General features: G+C 50.5%; 1 protein-coding gene across 2 annotated transcripts in view; it reads left to right on the forward strand.

Annotated features, from left to right (window-relative positions):
• ADGB (androglobin) overlaps positions 1-25,278 on the forward strand; it is a 509,594-nt gene that overhangs the window by 260,516 nt on the left and 223,800 nt on the right. For both annotated transcript variants that reach the window (XM_077283074.1, XM_077283075.1), the window contains exon 20: positions 7,283-7,456. In XM_077283074.1, the coding sequence (XP_077139189.1) occupies positions 7,283-7,456 (174 nt within the window). The remainder of the gene's footprint in view (positions 1-7,282; positions 7,457-25,278) is intronic.

Below are 25,278 nucleotides of genomic sequence, written 5' to 3' on the forward strand. Positions count from 1 at the left end.
CATTTTTACGGATCAATTTGTGAAGCACCTGGGGGTTTAAAGTGCTCACTATGCTTCTAGATAAGTTCCTTGGGGGGTCTAGTTTCCAAAATGGGGTCACTTGTGGGGGAGCTCCAATGTTTAGGCACACGGGGGCTCTCCAAACGCGACATGGTGTCCGCTAAAGATTGGAGCCAATTTTTCATTCAAAAAGTCAAATGGCGCTCCTTCCCTTCCGAGTTCTGCCGTGCGCCCAAACAGTGGTTTACCCCCACATATGAGGTATCAGCGTACTCAGAACAAATTGGACAACAACGTTCGTGGTCCAGTTTCTCCTTTTACCCTTGGGAAAATAAAAAAATTGTTGCTAAAAGATCATTTTTGTGACTAAAAAGTTAAATGTTCATTTTTTCCTTCCATGTTGCTTCTGCTGCTGTGAAACACCTGAAGGGTTAATAAACTTCTTGAATGTGGTTTTGAGCACCTTGAGGGGTGCAGTTTTTAGAATGGTGTCACTTTTGGGTATTTTCAGCCATATAGAACCCTCAAATTGACTTCAAATGTGAGGTGGTCCCTAAAAAAAATGGTTTTGTAAATTTTGTTGTAAAAATGAGAAATCACTGGTCAAATTTTAACCCTTATAACTTCCTAGCAAAAAAAAATGTTGTTTCCATAATTGTGCTGATGTAAAGTAAACATGTGGTAAATGTTATTTATTAACTATTTTGTGTCACATAACTCTCTGGTTTAACAGAATGAAAATTCAAAATGTGAAAATTGCAAAATTTTCAAAATTTTCGCCAAATTTCCATTTTTTTCACAAATAAACGCAGAAATTATCGACCTAAATTTACCACTAACATGAAGCCCAATATGTCCCGAAAAAACAATCTCAGAATCGCTACAATCCGTTGAAGCGTTCCCGAGTTATTACCTCATAAAGGGACACTGGTCAGAATTGCAAAAAACGGCAAGGTCATTAAGGCCAAAATAGGCTGGGTCATGAAGGGGTTAAATATGGAGCAGTCGTCCTGTCCCTTTTGCAGAAAAGCATCCCCAAAGTATGATGTTTCCGCCACCATGTCTCACTGTTGGGATGGTGTTCTTGTGGTTGAAATCATCCTTCTTCTTTCTCCAAACACTTTGAGATGAGTTGATACCCAAAAATTCTATTTTAGTCTCATCTGACCTCATGACCTTCTCCCATGCCTTCTCTGGTTCATCCAGATGGTCATTAGCAAACCTCAAATGGACCTAGATATGTTCTAATGTGAGCAGGGGGAACTTGCATGCCCTGCAGGATTTTGCAGGATTTTAATCCATGACAGCATAATGTAATGTTTGAGACTGGGTCCCACCTCTCTTCAGCTCATTGACCAGGTCCTCCTGTGTAGTTCTGGCCTGATTCCTGATCTGTATCAGAACCTTTCCCCACGAGGCGAGATCTTGCATGGAGCCCAGACAAATTAAGATTGACAGTCATCTTGTGAGTCTTCCATTTTCTTATAATTGCACCAACAGTTGTTGCCTTCTCACCAAGCTGCTTGCCCACATTCCTGTAGCTCATCAAAGCATTATGCAGGTGTACAATTGTGTCCTTAGACAGCTCTTTAGTCTTGGCCATGATGGAGAGGTTGGAGTGTGATTGACTGAGTGTGTGGACAGGTAACAAGTTCAAAAAGGTGCATTTAATATGCATCATCTATGAGTGCAGAGTAGGAGGGCTTCTTAAAGAAAAACTAAAAGGTCTGTGAGAGCCAGAATTCTTGCTGGTTGGTAGGTTATACCGTATTTTTTGGCATATAAGACGCACTTTTTCCCCAAAAAAATTGTGAGGAAAATGGGGGGTGCGTCTTTTATTCGGAGCGCAGGCTTACCGGCATTGTGGCGGCGACAGAGGTGCGGGCATGATGTGGCACGGTGAGCTGTATGGCGTGAGCAGGTCCCATCCATATTTGAGGTGAATCCGCGGCCCGGTATTGATGGAGAGCAGCAGCGCTGGTGAGTTACGGTATTTTCCGGTGGCGGCGGCCATCTTGCTGAGGCCGCGCGTGCGCAGATTCACTACTCTGCGTCCCAGGGCTTCAGGAAAATGGCCACGGGAGGCCACGCGTGCGCAGATGGAGATCGCCCGCACCTCTGTCGCCGCCACAATGCCGGTAAGCCCACCGCCACCAGGAAAACCACCCAGCTCTGCTGCTCTCCTTCACTACTGCTGTGGCGTCACCTCAAATGTGGAAGGGACCCTGGCCGCTGCCACCTGAGGAAGTGACCGCACGTCTGCCACCGCCACAGCAACCTCCCCATGGACACCAGGCCATGGCGTCACCCACCTAAGCAGGATGGGACCCTGCTCAGGTGCACGCCGTTCCGCCCACCGCACCTCAGCATCACCTCACCTCTGCCACCACCATGCCTCCTGTGACCCTGCTCTGCCACTGCCTGCCCTCAGGTAAGAGATCTTAAATTCGGACAATAAGACAGACCCCCATCTTATAAAAAATCTTTTTTTCTGCATTTTTCACCCCAAATTTGGGGTGCGTCTTATAGGACGGTGCGTCTTATATGCCAAAAAATACGGTACTTATTTCATGCAATAACATGCTTTTTATTTATTTAAAAATCATACAATGTGATATTATGGGTTTTATTTTTAGATTCTGTCTCTCACAGTTGAAGCGTACCTACGATACAAATTACCAAATTACAGACCTCTCCATTCCTTGTAGGTGGGAAAACTTGCAAAATCAGCAGTGTATCAAATACTTATTTTCCCTACTGCATGTCTGCAATGAGGTGAGGATAACTTAAAAAATAAAAAAAAGTTTTACCCAGTTCTGCAGTCACTATTCCATGATGTGGCCTGTTTAAACTGCTCAAACTAGTGAACGGTCTTACTAAGGGGCACCGTGACATAGTAATTATATTAAAGGGGCACAGTGGCATATTGTATTAAGGGGTCCAATGGCATATGGATGGTAATAAGGGTCACAGTATCATAATCACTTTATGAAGGAGACACAGTGGCATATTAATTTAAGTTAGGGGGCACAGTGACATATTAATTTTATTAAAGGGCACAATGGAGAAATTAATGTTACTAAGGGGGATAGTGTTGTTATTCAGTAAGATAGAACAGTGACATAATGTTATTAAGGGGCTGGCTTCATATTGTATTTAAACTTAGACATATTATATTTAGGCATTTTTTTTTAACTTTTGAAAAAACCCCAATTCTAATTCTAACTCTAACACAACCCTAATCCAAACTCCAACCCTAACACAAACCTAACCCTAACACAACCCTAACACAACTGCAGCCCCAACCGTGACACAACCCCAACTCTAACACTAACCCAAACCCGAACCTCAACCCTAACTGCAAAGAATTGGAAAAATAAAAAAAAACTAACTTTATGATTTTTATCTAAGGGGGTGACAAAGGGGGATTTGATTTACTATTTTTTTCATTTTGATAGGGTCTATCACAGTGAATAATAAGAACCAATAGGAAGAATTTGCTATTGTTGCCAGGTACTAGCCAGCAGATCTCGCCAGGCGCACTGTACATGTGTCAACTTATATTTTCAAGGAAGATGACACGGACAACTGATTGATGGATTGGGAGGAACCGGCGGGATGGCGGAGGTATCGGTGGGGGTTGGGGGACCCCATTTCTCTCTTCTCTGATATGTTAGATCATATCAGAGGAGAAATAAATTAATGTTAAATAAGACTTTTTTTGTGATTGCCGTTATTCGGTGAACAACGGCAATCACGTGACACGGAACGTTAAAAAGACGGCCTTGATCATATTCTCCAGGGTCTCAGCTATCCCTGGGGGGAGCTATGCCCTTATTTCTCAGCACAGTTAAAAATTGACTGAGGAATAAGTACCCTTAACTGCCGCCGTTAAAAGGCATATCAGCAGTTGTTGAGGGGTTAAACATGACATATCAACAAGAGACAAAAAAATGCTTCATAAACGCAATAAAAACACATGTGACATAATGCACTCAAAAATGCATGAAAAAAACGCAAATAACCTAATTTACTAAATAAGGGCTGAAATGGTGCATAAAATCTGCAACATCAAAAACTCATTGTGGGAACATAGCCTTAAGGCTGGAGTCACACTAGCTGTTAGGGTTGGCGGAACGCACCGAATATATTTATTAGATGGGATTGGTGCGTTCGCAACCCGGGATCCACCGTGCAGGAAAGAACCTGCTGCTAAGTAATTACTAGCACTATATGGCGTTATGAACCAGCTCTGTTAGCTTCACAGAGCGGCCGAGAAAGCAAAGCTCTGTGGCCTGTTAGACTTTCACAGAGGCACAGGCTAACTACCCAGATGAGAGCAGTCAGTGGTCATGCATGCACACAACACTCCTCGCCAGAGGTGCCAGCATTCTAAGGGCTTATTACAGCCAGGCCCTGAATACACACAAACACAATCTCCTCGCCGGAGGTGCCAGCATTCTAGGGGCTTATTTCAGCCGGGTCCCTGAACACACACAAACACATGACCACACTGGCGCAAAGCACATAACTTAGGAAGATACTAGCGCATGGCCATGCGGCCATGCGAGCCTTAAATAGCTGCAGCACGTACAGGACCTTCCTAGAAGGACCAATAGATTTGGCTGCAGTACCTGAGCATGTGACCCTCGATCTCCACTGAGAGATCTTACCCTGGGCATGCTCAGTGTGTGCAAAGCAGGACTTAGTCGCAGAAAAGCCTGCTCGCCGCAGATCAGTGCAGGGTACAATAGCAGAGCCTGGAGAGGCAGCAGTAACCCTTTGCACAGTATCAGTCTTAGTGAGACACTGGGACCGACGTCTCCGCTCAGCAGGCTCCACTGCGGCCGATGGAGAATGGGAGACCGCAGCAGACACGGATCGAGATTCCCCCTGTGCAGCAGAGGAAACTCGACTCCTAACACTAGCGATTTTAAAATTGTCCGGTTTTGATGCAGGAGAGTCAGACAAGTGTAATGCGTTTTGTATGCGAGTACAATCTTATTTTTCACTCCTAGCATCCAATTTATATCAGAATGCAGTGCGATTGCTATCCAATTGCAATGTGATTTTAACATGAGCTTTTACATACAGCAATTCTCTATGTCATTTACACATCGTTTTCAAATGAAATATTCTTCAAAACATACACAGATGGATAGATAGATAGATAGATAGATAGATAGATAGATAGATAGATAGATAGATTAAAAGTGGTGTACAGTATAATCACACTGACAGGTTAGAATAATATAGATAGAATATATATATATATATATATATATATATATATATATATATATATATACAGTACAGACCAAAAGTTTGGACACACCTTCTCATTTAAAGATTTTCCTGTATTTTCATGACTATGAAAATTGTACATTCACACTGAAGGCATCAAAACTATGAATTAACACATGTGGAATTATATACTTAACAAAAAAGTGTGAAACAACTGAAATTATGTCTTATATTCTAGGTTCTTCAAAGTAGCCACCTTTTGCTTTGATGACTGCTTTGCACACTCTTCCAAAACTCAACATAGTATAGCTTCTGTACAATTTATATTTGACAGGGAGAGGGTCATAAGTAGAAGAACCACTGCTCCATAAAACTTTTGAATGGGCCCATCTCCCCCAACTTTTGAATGACATCCCCCACCCTTACTGCTCATTATCGCTATGCCATCTTGTTGTGCTGCCCTGTCTAACAACCCACCTGCCCCGATATTTAGGGTGGCAATATCAGGCCCTCTTTAAGCCCTGGCCATTCTCACATAAACCTCTCCCTGCTCATCATTCCCAGGCCCACCTGCAATGCTGCCAAACATGACAGCACTTGTGCACAGCAGTGATGAGTGGGGACGTTTGATAGCGTACAGCACTGAAGGAGGAGCGGGCAGTGACGTGCGCACATCTGCTTGTCTTACCTGCCTGGAATCGCAGGCTCCCATACAATGGTGGGCCTCATAGCAGGCTCTATAGTTACAGTTCTGCCCCTATTTGCACTGCATATCCCAGTATATCGCAAAAGAGAATCTTGATAAGAATATTGTTTCTTGGGTGAGAATAATATTGTTATGCCTCATCTAGTGAGGTGGATTCGCTAAGCCATACATCTTAATAGATAGCTTGGACATTGGTGCAGAGATACAGCAGAGCAGGAAAACCAAATGGCACATGGAACCATGTGGAACTGCGGATCAGGGTATGCGGACTGGCACTTTGGAACAGCAGAGTTTGGTTAGCGAACAAGTACGGTACCTTGGTGTAGCAGAGCTAAGTGTGCGGATAGCACATTGGAACAGCAGAGCCAGATTAGGAAGCAGGCACATTGACCTAGTAGAGCCTAGTGATAGCGGAGTGGGATTTCTTGTGTGGCTTGGCTGAGTACAGACATGAGTTCGCATCGTGTGCTAACTACTACGATCGTCCAATGGAAGTTTGAGCAAATAGCGAAGAAGTGTCTGCAGAAGTGGAAGGTTATTATTTTATGATGTTTTTGTTTCCCCCCTATTTCATTTAAGAAGGGATTGTGTAAGTAATGGATAATCCCTTTATGTGAGATTTATATGAAATTAACCAACAAGGTATCAAACAGTAAGTCCCCAAGTAATATGGGTAAGAAGTAACTAAGGTCACCTACTAAATCTCTGGCAAGCTAGAAGTTACGACATATATATTGTACACATTGTGATATATGTACTCATCTATGGGCCTATATATATTTGTGTGTGTGTGTGTGTGTGTGTGTGTGTGTGTGTATACAGCTCAGGCTAAAATTATGAGGCCACCGCAAAATGTTCAGTTTGTCTGATTTTTCTCTTTTTAGGTAGATTTTAGAGGAAAACGTAAATTGTTCATTTATTTTATAAACTTCTGACAACATGTCTCCGAATTTCCAGGCAATAAATTTGGGTTTTTTTTTTTCAGAAAAGGAGAAATGGTCAAAATTAAAAAAAAGCAAACAAACAAACAAACAAACAGTGCTTTCGGACCTCAAATAATGCAAAGAAAACATGTTCATAATCATTTAGAAACAACAATACTGTACTAATGTTTTAACTCAGAAACAGTTCAGAAATCAATATTGTGTGTATGTATATAGTACATACTGTATATGTATACATGTGTGTGTGTGTGTATATATATATATATAAAATTTATAATTTTTTTATATTTTGTTTTTGTCAACAATTTAAAATATCTTCGCGTTTAATAGACATTTTGACAAATTGTTTTCACTATAATAATTCTCTTTAAATTATTGCTTTATGCAGGAAAGCTATCGGTTTATGGGTCAGGCTACACAAATAGTAAGAGCGGTACTCAAAGTGATGCAGAACTTTAGTAATGAATATGAACTACCCAGGGCATTGAAAGACTTGGAGCTCACACATTATCCACAGCAAATAAGAGCAAAAGATTTGGGATTTACAGCAGAACATTTTAAGGTAAAAATATTATTATTAGCACAATATCTGATGATGTTTTAAATAATTAAATGTGCAGATTAGTTATTTATGATGTATTTTTAATTACTGAGGCAGAAAAAGAAATAGAAGGATGCATCATACTCGGCCTCCGTGGTCAATCTCTGCACTCAGAGTAGGGCTGCTAGGGGCCTGCTAGTTACCAAGTGTTGCTATTACCTTCTGTCAGGGAAATGGCCAGCCAAGTGATAGGGGTCTCACATTAGCTTCCTAAAATAGTTATCAAATCACAGTGATTCCAAAGGAATTCCAACAAGTGTTGATGGTGCAGAAATTCCTGATTTATTGAGTTTTTATTTCTGTGACATTCTTATCCTAGTGTTGTTCCAGGGATGGACTTCTATGCAATATTAGTATATGGGCCATTGTAGCCCATTTGTTGATCTTAACCTCTATTCCCAACATACAACTGTATGACATTACATTTGCGTCTATGTCGGGTCCTATTCTTTGATGCAAATTCAAAAACTGAAGCTTCCATCATTGTTGTCAGACAATGGCTTTGTCATACAACCAGGATTTGCATCTACCAGCAGCTGATAGCGCGAAGCTTCCACACACCCATCAGTCCCTCCCGCCATGACAGCCAGATGTCTGGTGAAGACCCTTCTTCCTGTGGTTGGGTTTCATTGGAGACCATGATTTTTATTATATACAGATAGGTCCAGAAATATTTGGACAGTGACCGAGTCTTGGTAATAACAAGTTGCAATTGGAGTGTAGACTTTCAAGTTTAATTAAAAGGATGGAACAAATATATCCTGTGAAAGTTTAGGAATTGCAACTATTTTTCTAAAAGGGCCTTCTAATTTCAGGGACTCAAAAGTAATTGGACAAATTAGCTTAAACATGAATAAAATGCTCATTTTTGATACTTTGTAGTGAATCCTTTTCCGGCAATGTCTGCCTGAAGTCTGGAAGCCATGGACCTCACCAAACGCTGGGTTTCCTTCTTTGTGATGCTTTGCTAGGCCTTTACTGCAGCTGACTTCAGTTGTTGCTTTTTTGTGGGTCTTTCTGCCTTGTCTTAAGCATGTGAAGAGTTGCCTTAAGCATGAGAAATGATTCTCAATGGAGTTGAGATCTGTTGATTGACTCGGCCATTGCAGAATATTCCACTTCTTTGCCTTAAAAAACTCCTGGGTTGCTTTCACAGTATGTTTTGGGTCATTGTCCATCTATACTGTGAAGAGCCGTCCAATCATCCTTGCTTCATTTGGTTGACTTTGAGCAGAAAGTATCACCCCATACACTTCAGAATTTATCAGCCTGCTTGTGTCCTCAGCCACATCATCAATAAACACTAGTGTCCCAGTGCCATTGGAAGCCAAGCATGCCCATACCATCATACGGCCTCCACCATGTTTACAAAGTATGTGGTATGCTTTGGATCACAAGCCATTCCAAGCCTTCTCCATAGTCTAATCTGGCCCTTCAATTGTTAACCCTTTCATGAGCTATGACTAGTGTTGAGCGATACTTTCCGATATCGGAAAGTATCGGTATCGGAAAGTATCGGCCGATACCGTCAAAATATCGGATCCAATCCGATACCGATACCCGATCCCAATGCAAGTCAATGGGACGAAAATATCGGAATTAAAATAAACCCTTTATAAACTTGTAGGTTCATTCTACATGAAGGAAAACAACTAAGAATAATGTAGGATGTATTGGGGGACGTGGCGGAGACATTAAAGGCACAGAGGTTTAGCCCAATGTAATAGAATAGCAGGATTTTGGGGTTTTTTTATGACGTTCGGCGGTAGAAAGATTTTGACTATGTTAATTTTTTTTTTTATTTTGTCAGATATTGATGTTTCACTACTTCCACGCCCTTCACCTTCTTTTTTACTTCTCCCACACTTTCTTCTTCATTATCCTCATCATCAGCTTCTTTGACATCAACTTCTTCACCTTATTCATCTTCTTCTTCATCTTCTACCTATTATTTTTTTGGTTACATTGTTCATATTCTTTTTATTTTACTATTATCTTCATCATATTCTACTTCTTCATCATATTCTTATTTGTGACAGGCATTCCCGTAGTTGTTATCTATAAAACTTTGAAGATTACACCTTCCGTTCTGCCTGTCACAAAAGAGTTACATTTGTCCGCGTTCAGTTTGGCCTGCAGCATCAGGCTTTATCCAGGGGCACCACGAGGAGGAACGGACTCACCCCCATACACTGCTTAGTCTTCTTCTGCTTATAATTTAGATAATATTTTTTGCTCTGATATTTAGTGTTATGCTTAATGTTCTTCTGCTCTTTGTTCTGCAGCCTCTTGTTCTTCTGCTTCTCGGTCTTCCAGGTCGTCGTCGTCTCCAGGGTCGTCGTCTCCGGGGTCGTCGTCATCGGGGTGGTCTTCAGGGTCGTCGTCTCCGGGGTCGTCATCATCGGGGTGGTCTTCGGGGTCATCGTCTCCAGGGTCGTCGTCATCACGGTGGTTGTCGTCTCTGGTGTCGTCGTCATCTTAGGGGTGGTCTTCCGGGTCATCGTGTTTAGTCTCTTGAACTTGGAAATGTAGCAGAAGGTACAAGAAGGCTGAGAAAATGCCGAGAACCAGCTGATGGAACTGGAACTCGGATGGCTACCCGAAGGTCCAAGAGCCAATGGAACTACCGAGGGCCAGCTGACGTTACTGGAACCCAGTTACTAAGCAGGAGGTACCCGTGCCTGAAAGCACTACCAAGGACCACCTGACGTTGGTGGAACTCGGATACCCAGAGGGAGGCACCTAAGCCAAAGGCTCTGCCCGGAACCAGCTGACGGTACTGGAACCAGGATGGGGAGCAGAAGGTACAAGAGCAAAAGACACTGCCGAGAACCAGCTGACGGTGCTGGAACCCGGATGGGTAGCCGAAGGTCCAAGAGCCAATGGAACTACCGAGGACCAGCTGACGTTACTGGAACCCGGTTACTAAGCAGGAGGTACCCGTGCCTGAAAGCACTACCAAGGACCACCTGACGTTGGTGGAACTCGGATACCCAGAGGGAGGCACCTAAGCCAAAGGCTCTGCCCGGAACCAGCTGACGGTACTGGAACCAGGATGGGGAGCAGAAGGTACAAGAGCAAAAGACACTGCCGAGAACCAGCTGACGGTGCTGGAACCCGGATGGGTAGCCGAAGGTCCAAGAGCCAATGGAACTACCGAGGACCAGCTGACGTTACTGGAACCCGGTTACTAAGCAGGAGGTACCCGTGCCTGAAAGCACTACCAAGGACCACCTGACGTTGGTGGAACTCGGATACCCAGAGGGAGGCACCTAAGCCAAAGGCTCTGCCCGGAACCAGCTGACGGTACTGGAACCAGGATGGGGAGCAGAAGGTACAAGAGCAAGTGTCTGCGTGGCTTTTGCAGGACACGATGCCGGCTGCACAGCAGGGGAACAGCTGGCGGTGCTGAACCCCACTGACACATTGGCTGGTGTTTTTCTCTGTGCAGCTAGCAGTACCGGGCCCCAACTGGCGGTGTTGGAGCCCGGGGTCAGCAGGAGGAGGAGATGGAGCAGAGTGTAGGCCGAAGCCTGCACTGGCGGCAGCTTTGGGTCTGTTGTGCCTGCGTGGCTGTTGCAGGACACGTTGCCGGCTGCACAGCAGGGGAACAGCTGGCGGTGCTGAACCCCACTGACACATTGGCTGGTGTTTTTCTCTGTGCAGCTAGCAGTACCGGGCCCCAACTGGCGGTGTTGGAGCCCAGGGCTCTGCAGGGGGAGCAGAGTGTAGGCCGAAGCCTAATCGAACCAATTTCAAAGGTAACCTTTAACCCCCCCTCAGGGGTTACAAAGTAGAAGAGCCACAGCTTATGCAGCAGTAGTGCTGCACAAGTCAAAGGTTGCTCTTTTAATTTCGCTCCTTGCACACGCTGAATGAAACACGTATAACATTTAGCCCTTTAAACAGTCAAACTGTGTTGGAGGCGCGAGTTCCCTTTGTAATGAGACGCAGCACAGATGTCAAGAATCCCACCTTGGTGCTGGGTGCAGCCTCCTGAGCGTTGTTATTTGCTGTACAGGAGTCTGCGCTGTCGTGTTATCCCCTGGCCTAGCGCTGTTAGCGCTGCCCATGTTCTGGCATCATTTAATGTCGGCCGGTGCGGTTCGCGATGACCATGAATCCCAGCCCCGCAGTGTCTTAACATTGTTAAAACACTGCGGGGCTGGGATGCAGGGCCTGGCGCAGCACATATGTTCGCCTCTCACACTCGGGTCCTTACACCCGCTTCAGACTGTGCGGCGTCATCTGATCCCTTATCGCATGCCACGGCCATGAAGCCGCACAGTCTGAAGAAGGCGGAAGGAGATGAGGGACAGGCGAACTGATGCACTGCTCATGCCCATCAAACACACCCTCGCAGTCCCAAGAAATAAGACACCGAGGGGCGTTGTGTGGGTCAGGGCGGCCGCAGAGGCGCAGGCAGCCAAACAATGATGCCAGAAGACGGGCAGCGCTACCAAGGGGGTTGCAGCGTGTCATTACAAAGGAAAGTCACACCACCGGGACGGTTAAATGGTCACACAGAGGACACATTTTAGACATGTTTTCCGTTCCACATGTGCGAGGAGAATACGTTTATGAGCCACCTTGCACACATGCAGCATTACCGCTGTACAAGGTGGCCTTAAAAACGTACAAACGCCTGGGGGAGGGGGGACAGGTTCCCTTCAATTTCAGTTCTTGTGTCTGCGTGGCTTTTGCAGGACACGATGCCGGCTGCACAGCAGGGGAACAGCTGGCGGTGCTGAACCCCACTGACACATTGGCTGGTGTTTTTCTCTGTGCAGCTAGCAGTACCGGGCCCCAACTGGCGGTGTTGGAGCCCGGGGTCAGCAGGAGGAGGAGATGGAGCAGAGTGTAGGCCGAAGCCTGCACTGGCGGCAGCTTTGGGTCTGTTGTGCCTGCGTGGCTGTTGCAGGACACGTTGCCGGCTGCACAGCAGGGGAACAGCTGGCGGTGCTGAACCCCACTGACACATTGGCTGGTGTTTTTCTCTGTGCAGCTAGCAGTACCGGGCTCCAACTGGCGGTGTTGGAGCCCAGGGCTCTGCAGGGGGAGCAGAGTGTAGGCCGAAGCCTAATCGAACCAATTTCAAAGGTAACCTTTAACCCCCCCTCAGGGGTTACAAAGTAGAAGAGCCACAGCTTATGCAGCAGTAGTGCTGCACAAGTCAAAGGTTGCTCTTTTAATTTCGCTCCTTGCACACGCTGAATGAAACACGTATAACATTTAGCCCTTTAAACAGTCAAACTGTGTTGGAGGCGCGAGTTCCCTTTGTAATGAGACGCAGCACAGATGTCAAGAATCCCACCTTGGTGCTGGGTGCAGCCTCCTGAGCGTTGTTATTTGCTGTACAGGAGTCTGCGCTGTCGTGTTATCCCCTGGCCTAGCGCTGTTAGCGCTGCCCATGTTCTGGCATCATTTAATGTCGGCCGGTGCGGTTCACGATGACCATGAATCCCAGCCCCGCAGTGTCTTAACATTGTTAAAACACTGCGGGGCTGGGATGCAGGGCCTGGCGCAGCACATATGTTCGCCTCTCACACTCGGGTCCTTACACCCGCTTCAGACTGTGCGGCGTCATCTGATCCCTTATCGCATGCCACGGCCATGAAGCCGCACAGTCTGAAGAAGGCGGAAGGAGATGAGGGACAGGCGAACTGATGCACTGCTCATGCCCATCAAACACACCCTCGCAGTCCCAAGAAATAAGACACCGAGGGGCGTTGTGTGGGTCAGGGCGGCCGCAGAGGCGCAGGCAGCCAAACAATGATGCCAGAAGACGGGCAGCGCTACCAAGGGGGTTGCAGCGTGTCATTACAAAGGAAAGTCACACCACCGGGACGGTTAAATGGTCACACAGAGGACACATTTTAGACGTGTTTTCCGTTCCACATGTGCGAGGAGAATACGTTTATGAGCCACCTTGCACACATGCAGCATTACCGCTGTACAAGGTGGCCTTAAAAACGTACAAACGCCTGGGGGAGGGGGGACAGGTTCCCTTCAATTTCAGTTCTTGTGTCTGCGTGGCTTTTGCAGGACACAATGCCGGCTGCACAGCAGGGGAACAGCTGGCGGTGCTGAACCCCACTGACACATTGGCTGGTGTTTTTCTCTGTGCAGCTAGCAGTACCGGGCCCCAACTGGCGGTGTTGGAGCCCGGGGTCAGCAGGAGGAGGAGATGGAGCAGAGTGTAGGCCGAAGCCTGCACTGGCGGCAGCTTTTGGGTCTGTTGTGCCTGCGTGGCAGTTGCAGGACACGTTGCCGGCTGCACAGCAGGGGAACAGCTGGCGGTGCTGAACCCCACTGACACATTGGCTGGTGTTTTTCTCTGTGCAGCTAGCAGTACCGGGCCCCAACTGGCGGTGTTGGAGCCCAGGGCTCTGCAGGGGGAGCAGAGTGTAGGCCGAAGCCTAATCGAACCAATTTCAAAGGTAACCTTTAACCCCCCCTCAGGGGTTACAAAGTAGAAGAGCCACAGCTTATGCAGCAGTAGTGCTGCACAAGTCAAAGGTTGCTCTTTTAATTTCGCTCCTTGCACACGCTGAATGAAACACGTATAACATTTAGCCCTTTAAACAGTCAAACTGTGTTGGAGGCGCGAGTTCCCTTTGTAATGAGACGCAGCACAGATGTCAAGAATCCCACCTTGGTGCTGGGTGCAGCCTCCTGAGCGTTGTTATTTGCTGTACAGGAGTCTGCGCTGTCGTGTTATCCCCTGGCCTAGCGCTGTTAGCGCTGCCCATGTTCTGGCATCATTTAATGTCGGCCGGTGCGGTTCGCGATGACCATGAATCCCAGCCCCGCAGTGTCTTAACATTGTTAAAACACTGCGGGGCTGGGATGCAGGGCCTGGCGCAGCACATATGTTCGCCTCTCACACTCGGGTCCTTACACCCGCTTCAGACTGTGCGGCGTCATCTGATCCCTTATCGCATGCCACGGCCATGAAGCCGCACAGTCTGAAGAAGGCGGAAGGAGATGAGGGACAGGCGAACTGATGCACTGCTCATGCCCATCAAACACACCCTCGCAGTCCCAAGAAATAAGACACCGAGGGGCGTTGTGTGGGTCAGGGCGGCCGCAGAGGCGCAGGCAGCCAAACAATGATGCCAGAAGACGGGCAGCGCTACCAAGGGGGTTGCAGCGTGTCATTACAAAGGAAAGTCACACCACCGGGACGGTTAAATGGTCACACAGAGGACACATTTTAGACGTGTTTTCCGTTCCACATGTGCGAGGAGAATACGTTTATGAGCCACCTTGCACACATGCAGCATTACCGCTGTACAAGGTGGCCTTAAAAACGTACAAACGCCTGGGGGAGGGGGGACAGGTTCCCTTCAATTTCAGTTCTTGTGTCTGCGTGGCTTTTGCAGGACACGATGCCGGCTGCACAGCAGGGGAACAGCTGGCGGTGCTGAACCCCACTGACACATTGGCTGGTGTTTTTCTCTGTGCAGCTAGCAGTACCGGGCCCCAACTGGCGGTGTTGGAGCCCGGGGTCAGCAGGAGGAGGAGATGGAGCAGAGTGTAGGCCGAAGCCTGCACTGGCGGCAGCTTTTGGGTCTGTTGTGCCTGCGTGGCAGTTGCAGGACACGTTGCCGGCTGCACAGCAGGGGAACAGCTGGCGGTGCTGAACCCCACTGACACATTGGCTGGTGTTTTTCTCTGTGCAGCTAGCAGTACCGGGCCCCAACTGGCGGTGTTGGAGCCCAGGGCTCTGCAGGGGGAGCAGAGTGTAGGCCGAAGCCTAATCGAACCAATTTCAAAGGTAACCTTTAACCCCCCCTCAGGGGTTACAAAGTAGAAGAGCCACAGCTTATGCAGCAGTAGTGCTGCACAAGTCAAAGGTTGCTCTTTTAATTTCGCTCCTTGCACACGCTGAATGAAACACGTATAACATTTAGCCCTTTAAACAGTCAAACTGTGTTGGAGGCGCGAGTTCCCTTTGTAATGAGACGCAGCACAGATGTCAAGAATCCCACCTTGGTGCTGGGTGCAGCCTCCTGAGCGTTGTTATTTGCTGTACAGGAGTCTGCGCTGTCGTGTTATCCCCTGGCCTAGCGCTGTTAGCGCTGCCCATGTTCTGGCATCATTTAATGTCGGCCGGTGTGGTTCGCGATGACCATGAATCCCAGCCCCGCAGTGTCTTAACATTGTTAAAACACTGCGGGGCTGGGATGCAGGGCCTGGCGCAGCACATATGTTCGCCTCTCACACTCGGGTCCTTACACCCGCTTCAGACTGTGCGGCGTCATCTGATCCCTTATCGCATGCCACGGCCATGAAGCCGCACAGTCTGAAGAAGGCGGAAGGAGATGAGGGACAGGTGAACTGATGCACTGCTCATGCCCATCAAACACACCCTCGCAGTCCCAAGAAATAAGACACCGAGGGGCGTTGTGTGGGTCAGGGCGGCCGCAGAGGCGCAGGCAGCCAAACAATGATGCCAGAAGACGGGCAGCGCTACCAAGGGGGTTGCAGCGTGTCATTACAAAGGAAAGTCACACCACCGGGACGGTTAAATGGTCACACAGAGGACACATTTTAGACGTGTTTTCCGTTCCACATGTGCGAGGAGAATACGTTTATGAGCCACCTTGCACACATGCAGCATTACCGCTGTACAAGGTGGCCTTAAAAACGTACAAACGCCTGGGGGAGGGGGGACAGGTTCCCTTCAATTTCAGTTCTTGTGTCTGCGTGGCTTTTGCAGGACACAATGCCGGCTGCACAGCAGGGGAACAGCTGGCGGTGCTGAACCCCACTGACACATTGGCTGGTGTTTTTCTCTGTGCAGCTAGCAGTACCGGGCCCCAACTGGCGGTGTTGGAGCCCGGGGTCAGCAGGAGGAGGAGATGGAGCAGAGTGTAGGCCGAAGCCTGCACTGGCGGCAGCTTTTGGGTCTGTTGTGCCTGCGTGGCAGTTGCAGGACACGTTGCCGGCTGCACAGCAGGGGAACAGCTGGCGGTGCTGAACCCCACTGACACATTGGCTGGTGTTTTTCTCTGTGCAGCTAGCAGTACCGGGCCCCAACTGGCGGTGTTGGAGCCCAGGGCTCTGCAGGGGGAGCAGAGTGTAGGCCGAAGCCTAATCGAACCAATTTCAAAGGTAACCTTTAACCCCCCCTCAGGGGTTACAAAGTAGAAGAGCCACAGCTTATGCAGCAGTAGTGCTGCACAAGTCAAAGGTTGCTCTTTTAATTTCGCTCCTTGCACACGCTGAATGAAACACGTATAACATTTAGCCCTTTAAACAGTCAAACTGTGTTGGAGGCGCGAGTTCCCTTTGTAATGAGACGCAGCACAGATGTCAAGAATCCCACCTTGGTGCTGGGTGCAGCCTCCTGAGCGTTGTTATTTGCTGTACAGGAGTCTGCGCTGTCGTGTTATCCCCTGGCCTAGCGCTGTTAGCGCTGCCCATGTTCTGGCATCATTTAATGTCGGCCGGTGCGGTTCGCGATGACCATGAATCCCAGCCCCGCAGTGTCTTAACATTGTTAAAACACTGCGGGGCTGGGATGCAGGGCCTGGCGCAGCACATATGTTCGCCTCTCACACTCGGGTCCTTACACCCGCTTCAGACTGTGCGGCGTCATCTGATCCCTTATCGCATGCCACGGCCATGAAGCCGCACAGTCTGAAGAAGGCGGAAGGAGATGAGGGACAGGCGAACTGATGCACTGCTCATGCCCATCAAACACACCCTCGCAGTCCCAAGAAATAAGACACCGAGGGGCGTTGTGTGGGTCAGGGCGGCCGCAGAGGCGCAGGCAGCCAAACAATGATGCCAGAAGACGGGCAGCGCTACCAAGGGGGTTGCAGCGTGTCATTACAAAGGAAAGTCACACCACCGGGACGGTTAAATGGTCACACAGAGGACACATTTTAGACGTGTTTTCCGTTCCACATGTGCGAGGAGAATACGTTTATGAGCCACCTTGCACACATGCAGCATTACCGCTGTACAAGGTGGCCTTAAAAACGTACAAACGCCTGGGGGAGGGGGGACAGGTTCCCTTCAATTTCAGTTCTTGTGTCTGCGTGGCTTTTGCAGGACACGATGCCGGCTGCACAGCAGGGGAACAGCTGGCGGTGCTGAACCCCACTGACACATTGGCTGGTGTTTTTCTCTGTGCAGCTAGCAGTACCGGGCCCCAACTGGCGGTGTTGGAGCCCGGGGTCAGCAGGAGGAGGAGATGGAGCAGAGTGTAGGCCGAAGCCTGCACTGGCGGCAGCTTTTGGGTCTGTTGTGCCTGCGTGGCAGTTGCAGGACACGTTGCCGGCTGCACAGCAGGGGAACAGCTGGCGGTGCTGAACCCCACTGACACATTGGCGAGGTGTTTTTCTCTGTGCAGCTAGCAGTACCGGGCCCCAACTGGCGGTGTTGGAGCCCGGGCTCTGCAGAGGGAGCAGAGTGTAGGCCGAAGCCTGCACTGGAGCAAGTTGAAAGGAAACCTTTAACCCCCCCCCAGGCGTTTGTAGCTGGAAGAGCCATCGTGTACAGCACTAATGCTGGAAAAGGTAAACTTAGCTCTTTTAATTATGGTCCTTGCAGATGCTGAACCTAACACTTATGAAATGTGTCCCCTCACAGCGTTCAACCGTCCGGTAGGTGGAACTTTCCTTTGTCATGTGACGCAGCACAGCCGTCATTTTTACCCCCTTGTCGCCGTGCGCCGCCTCCTCAGCGTTGTTTGAATCTGTCCCGGAGCCTGCGCTGTTAGGTTACCCCTTGGCCATGCACACATTTTGCGCTGCCCGTCTTCTGACATCATTTGCTGTCAGGCTGGCTGCGCCTGTGCGGGTGCGCTGTCCGAGATTCAGCCTCGCGGTGTCGTCTAATGTAATCCCACCGCGGGCCTGGGATCCGTGTCCATGCGCAGTGCATATCCTCGCCTCTCACACCCCTCCCAACGGCTTCTTAAGACTGTGCGGTGTCACGGCCGTGGCATGCTATTAGGGATCAGCTGACACCGAACAGTCTGAAGAAGCCGTAGGGAGGGGAGTGAGAGGCGAGGATATGCACTGCGCATGGACACGGATCCCAGGCCCGCGGTGGGATTACATTAGACGACACCGCGAGGCTGAATCTCGGACAGCGCACCCGCACAGGCGCAGCCAGCCTGACAGCAAATGATGTCAGAAGACGGGCAGCGCAAAATGTGTGCATGGCCAAGGGGTAACCTAACAGCGCAGGCTCCGGGACAGATTCAAACAACGCTGAGGAGGCGGCGCACGGCGACAAGGGGGTAAAAATGACGGCTGTGCTGCGTCACATGACAAAGGAAAGTTCCACCTACCGGACGGTTGAACGCTGTGAGGGGACACATTTCATAAGTGTTAGGTTCAGCATCTGCAAGGAGCACCACGAAAAGAGGCACTTTTTCCCTTTGCATCATTACTGCTGCACAAGGTGGCTCCTTCAGTAACAAACGCCTGGGGGGGGGGGGACAGGTTCCCTTAAATTTAACTTGTTGTGCCTGCATGGCGGTCGCAGTACACGTTGCCGTATACACAGCAGGGGAACAGCTGGCGGTGCTGAACCCCACTAACACATTGGCGAGGTGTTTGGCTCTGTGCGTACAGCACTTCTGGACGGCAACTGGCGGTGTTGGAGCCCAGGGGCAGGTGGAGGAGGAGGAGGTTGGAGGAGGTAGGAGGGATTGCCACACACACAGCAGGGGAACAGCTGACGTTACTGAACCCCAATAACAGAGGAGGGACTGTTGACTGTGCGTACAGCACTTCTGGACGGCAACTGGCGGTGTTGGAGCCCAGGGACAGGTGGAGGAGGAGGAGGTTGGAGGAGGTAGGAGGGATTGCCACACACACAGCAGGGGAACAGCTGACGTTACTGAACCCCAATAACAGAGGAGGGACTGTTGACTGTGCGTACAGCACTTCTGGACGGCAACTGGCGGTGTTGGAGCCCAGGGACAGGTGGAGGAGGAGGAGGTTGGAGGAGGTTGGAGGAGGTAGGAGGGATTGCCACACACACAGCAGGGGAACAGCTGACGTTACTGAACCCCAATAACAGAGGAGGGACTGTTGACTGTGCGTACAGCACTTCTGGACGGCAACTAGTGGTGTTGGAGCCTAGGGACAGGTGGAGGAGGAGGAGGTTGGAGGAGGTTGGAGGAGGTAGGAGGGATTGCCACACACACAGCAGGGGAACAGCTGACGTTACTGAACCCCAATAACAGAGGAGGGACTGTTGACTGTGCGTACAGCACTTCTGGACGGCAACTGGCGGTGTTGGAGCCCAGGGACAGGTGGAGGAGGAGGAGGTTGGAGGAGGTTGGAGGAGGTAGGAGGGATTGCCACACACACAGCAGGGGAACAGCTGACGTTACTGAACCCCAATAACAGAGGAGGGACTGTTGACTGTGCGTACAGCACTTCTGGACGGCAACTGGCGGTGTTGGAGCCCAGGGACAGGTGGAGGAGGAGGTAGGAGGAGGTAGGAGGGATTGCCACACACACAGCTGGGGAACAGCTGATGTTACTGAACCCCAATAACAGAGGAGGGACTGTTGACTGTGCGTACAGCACTTCTGGACGGCAACTGGCGGTGTTGGAGCCCAGGGACAGGTGGAGGAGGAGGAGGTTGGAGGAGGTTGGAGGAGGTAGGAGGGATTGCCACACACACAGCAGGGGAACAGCTGACGTTACTGAACCCCAATAGCAGAGGAGGGACTGTTGACTGTGCGTACAGCACTTCTGGACGGCAACTGGCGGTGTTGGAGCCCAGGGACAGGTGGAGGAGGAGGAGGTTGGAGGAGGTTGGAGGAGGTAGGAGGGATTGCCACACACACAGCAGGGGAACAGCTGACGTTACTGAACCCCAATAACAGAGGAGGGACTGTTGACTGTGCGTACAGCACTTCTGGACGGCAACTGGCGGTGTTGGAGCCCAGGGACAGGTGGAGGAGGAGGTAGGAGGAGGTAGGAGGGATTGCCACACACACAGCTGGGGAACAGCTGACGTTACTGAACCCCAATAACAGAGGAGGGACTGTTGACTGTGCGCACAGCACTTCTGGACGGCAACTGGCGGTGTTGGAGCCCAGGGACAGGTGGAGGAGGAGGAGGTTGGAGGAGGTTGGAGGAGGTAGGAGGGATTGCCACACACACAGCAGGGGAACAGCTGACGTTACTGAACCCCAATAACAGAGGAGGGACTGTTGACTGTGCGTACAGCACTTCTGGACGGCAACTGGCGGTGTTGGAGCCCAGGGACAGGTGGAGGAGGAGGAGGTTGGAGGAGGTTGGAGGAGGGATTGCCACACACACAGCAGGGGAACAGCTGACGTTACTGAACCCCAATAACAGAGGAGGGACTGTTGACTGTGCGTACAGCACTTCTGGACGGCAACTGGCGGTGTTGGAGCCCAGGGACAGGTGGAGGAGGAGGAGGTTGGAGGAGGTTGGAGGAGGTAGGAGGGATTGCCACACACACAGCAGGGGAACAGCTGACGTTACTGAACCCCAATAACAGAGGAGGGACTGTTGACTGTGCGTACAGCACTTCTGGACGGCAACTGGCGGTGTTGGAGCCCAGGGACAGGTGGAGGAGGAGGAGGTTGGAGGAGGTTGGAGGAGGGATTGCCACACACACAGCAGGGGAACAGCTGACGTTACTGAACCCCAATAACAGAGGAGGGACTGTTGACTGTGCGTACAGCACTTCTGGACGGCAACTGGCGGTGTTGGAGCCCAGGGACAGGTGGAGGAGGAGGAGGTTGGAGGAGGTTGGAGGAGGGATTGCCACACACACAGCAGGGGAACAGCTGACGTTACTGAACCCCAATAACAGAGGAGGGACTGTTGACTGTGCGTACAGCACTTCTGGACGGCAACTGGCGGTGTTGGAGCCCAGGGACAGGTGGAGGAGGAGGAGGTTGGAGGAGGTTGGAGGAGGTAGGAGGGATTGCCACACACACAGCAGGGGAACAGCTGACGTTACTGAACCCCAATAACAGAGGAGGGACTGTTGACTGTGCGTACAGCACTTCTGGACGGCAACTGGCGGTGTTGGAGCCCAGGGACAGGTGGAGGAGGAGGAGGTTGGAGGAGGTTGGAGGAGGTAGGAGGGATTGCCACACACACAGCAGGGGAACAGCTGACGTTACTGAACCCCAATAACAGAGGAGGGACTGTTGACTGTGCGTACAGCACTTCTGGACGGCAACTGGCGGTGTTGGAGCCCAGGGACAGGTGGAGGAGGAGGAGGTTGGAGGAGGTTGGAGGAGGTAGGAGGGATTGCCACACACACAGCAGGGGAACAGCTGACGTTACTGAACCCCAATAACAGAGGAGGGACTGTTGACTGTGCGTACAGCACTTCTGGACGGCAACTGGCGGTGTTGGAGCCCAGGGACAGGTGGAAAAGCAGAGGAACACAATGTAGGCCGAAGCCTGAGAAAGTCGAAAGGGAACCTTTAACCCCCCCCAAGGCGTTTGTAGCTGAAAGAGCCAGCTTGTGCAGCACAAAAGATGCAAAAGGAAAAGGTGGCTCTTTTCATCATGCTCCTTGCAAACACAGAACTAAACACTTATAAAATGTGTCCCCTGCAACCGTAAAACCGTCCCGGAGGTGGGACTTTCCTTCGTAATGTGACGCAGCACAGCCGTCATTCCTACCCCCCCGGCGCCGCGCACCGGCTCCTCAGCGTTGGTTTATTCCGTCCCGGAGCCTGCGCTGTTATGTTATCCCGTGGCCAGGCACACTTAGCGCTGCCCGTCTTCTGGCATCATTTGGTGTCAGGATGGCTGCGCCTGTGCGGCCGCGCTGGCAGAGAGCCCGCCTCGCAGTGTCTTCTGATTTAATCCCACTGGGGGCCTGGGATCCATGGACATGCGCAGTGCATATCCTCGCCTCTCACTCCCCTCCCTACGGCTTCTTAAGACTGTGCGGTGTCACGGCCGTGGCATGCTATTAGGGACCAGCTGACACCGAACAGTCTGAAGAAGCCATAGGGAAATGAGTGAGAGGTGGAGGTTCAGATATGCACTGCGCATGTCCATGGATCCCAGGCCCCCAGTGGGATTAAATCAGAAGACACTGCGAGGCGGGCTCTCTGCCAGCGCGGCCGCACAGGCGCAGCCATCCTGACACCAAATGATGCCAGAAGACGGGCAGCGCTAAGTGTGCCTGGCCACGGGATAACATAACAGCGCAGGCTCCGGGACGGAATAAAACAACGCTGAGGAGCCGGTGCGCGGCGCCGTGGGGGTAGGAATGACGGCTGTGCTGCGTCACATTACGAAGGAAAGTCCCACCTCCGGGACGGTTTTACGGTATCAGTGGACACATTTTATAAGTGTTAAGTTCTGCGTGTGCAAGGAGCTAAACAAAAATAGCTACCTTTTCCTTGTGCAGCATTACTGCTGCACAAGGTGGCTCTTTCAGTAACAAACGCCTTGGGGGGGGGGGGACAGATTCCCTTACATTTCAGTTGTTGTGTCAGCGTGGCGGTCGCATGACACATTGCCGGCTACACAGCTGGGGATCAGCTGACGTTACTGAAACCCAATAACACTGGGTCGTATGTTTTGACTGTGCAGACGGCACTTCTGAGCCTCAACTGGCGGTGTTGGAGCACAGGAATTTAAGTTCAGGTGGTAGAAAGATGAACACAACAGGAGACCTGGATAACGTATACAGTGACCTAATTATTTAATCAGGAGGAGGAGTGGCAAATTCCTGCGAGATCCAGGCCTTGTTCATTTTCAGGAAAGTAAGCCGGTCAACGTTATCGGAGGATAGTCGCATGCGACGGTCAGTTAGTACACCACCTGCAGCACTAAAGACACGTTCCGATAATACACTGGCCGCAGGGCAAGACAGCACCTCCAATGCATACTGGCTTAGCTCTGGCCATGTATCCAGCTTTGAGACCCAAAACTTGAAAGGGGAAGAGCCGTCTGGGAGTACAGCAAGAGGGCAAGATATGTAGTCTGTCACCATCTGACGGAACCGTTGCCTCCTGCTGACTGGAGCCGTCTGTGATGGTGTAGACTTTTGTGGGGGGCACAGAAAACTGTGCCACAGTTGGGCCATACTGGTCTTGCCTTGGGCAGAGGCACTGCTTCTGCTCCCTCTTTGTGCAGAGCCTCCTCCACTGCCTGGACGCACTGAGCTGCTTTGTAATGCACTAGCAGCACTTCTCTCAGTTGGAATGGAGAAGATGATGGAATTGACCAGTGTGTCTTGGTACTCCCGCATTTTTCGCTCCCGGTTCAACGGTGTGATGAGGCTTTCTACGTTGTCCCGGTAGCGAGGATCGAGGAGGGTGAACACCCAATAATCAGACATGTTGAGAATGTGGGCGATGCGGCGGTCGTTTCTCAGGCACTGCAGCATGTAATCCACCATGTGCTGCAGACTGCCAACTGCCCAAGAAACGCTGTCCCCTGCTGGAGGCGTGATCTCTGCCTGCTCGTCATCACCCCACCCTCGCTGTACACACTGAGTACTGGACAATTCGGCAACTCCCTCCTCTGGACGGACGTCTTCCTCCTCCATTGACTCCTCCTCATCCTCCTCACAAATTGTCCCCTGCCTACGCGTTTGTGAGGAACCACGTGGCGCTGACTGTCCAGAAGATGATGGAAATGGTGAATCCTCATCCTCCACCTCTTCCACAACATCATCCCTTAGCGCTTGCAGTGATTTTTCAAGCAGGCAGATAAGGGGGACAGTCATGCTGACTAGTGCATCATCTGCACTCGCCATCCGCGTGGAATAATCAAAGGGACGCAAAACCTGGCAGACGTCATTCATAGTGGCCCACTCTGTGGTTGTGAAGTCTGTACGGCGCTGACTGCGACTTTTTTGCGCCTGAAGCAGCTGGTACTCCATTACAGCTTGCTGCTGCTCACACAACCGCTCCAACATATGTAACGTGGAATTCCACCTGGTAGGTAGGTCACATATGATGCGATGTTCCGGCAGGCGGTGTCGGCGCTGCAGAGCCGCAATGCGCGCTTTTGCCGTGCTGGAACGCCGCAAGTGAGCACACTCTAGGCGGACCTTGTGCAGCAGTGCATCAAGATCCGGATAGTCCCTCAAAAAGCTCTGCACGACCAAATTGAGCACATGTGCCAGACATGGGATGTGAGTGAGGTTGCCGAGGCCCAGAGCTGCCACCAGATTTCGGCCATTATCACACACTACCATGCCTGGCTGGAGATTCGCTGGCACAAACCACACATCGCTCTCCTGCTTGATGGCATTCCAGAGCTCCTGCGCTGTGTGGCTACGATTCCCCAAAAAAATTAATTTCAACACGGCCTGTTGACGTTTGGCCACGGCTGTGCTCATGTCGGTCGTAACAGGTACACGTTCATCACGGGTCCATGTGGAGGTGGACTGTGACGGCTCCTGCAGCGATGATTCTGAGGAACTGGTGTAAGAGGAGGAGTCAATGCGTACAGAATGGATTCCTGCAATCCTTGGAGTGGGCAGGACACGTCCTGCGCCACTCGCACGGTCTGTACCTGGCTCAACGACATTAACCCAATGGGCAGTGAGGGAAAGGTATCGCCCCTGTCCATGTTGACTGGTCCACGCATCGGTGGTGAGGTGGACCTTGCTACTGACGGCGTTCAGAAGCGCGTGTTTTATGTGTCCCTCCACATGCTTGTGCAGGGCAGGGACGGCTTGCCTGCTGAAGTAAAAGCGGCTGGGCACATTGTACTGTGGGACTGCCAATGACATCAAGTCACGGAAGCTGTCAGTCTCCACCAGCCTGAATGACAGCATTTCCA

The sequence above is a fragment of the Ranitomeya variabilis genome, chromosome 2, assembly GCF_051348905.1.
Source record: "Ranitomeya variabilis isolate aRanVar5 chromosome 2, aRanVar5.hap1, whole genome shotgun sequence".
In the NCBI taxonomy this organism is placed as follows: Eukaryota; Metazoa; Chordata; class Amphibia; order Anura; family Dendrobatidae; genus Ranitomeya; species Ranitomeya variabilis.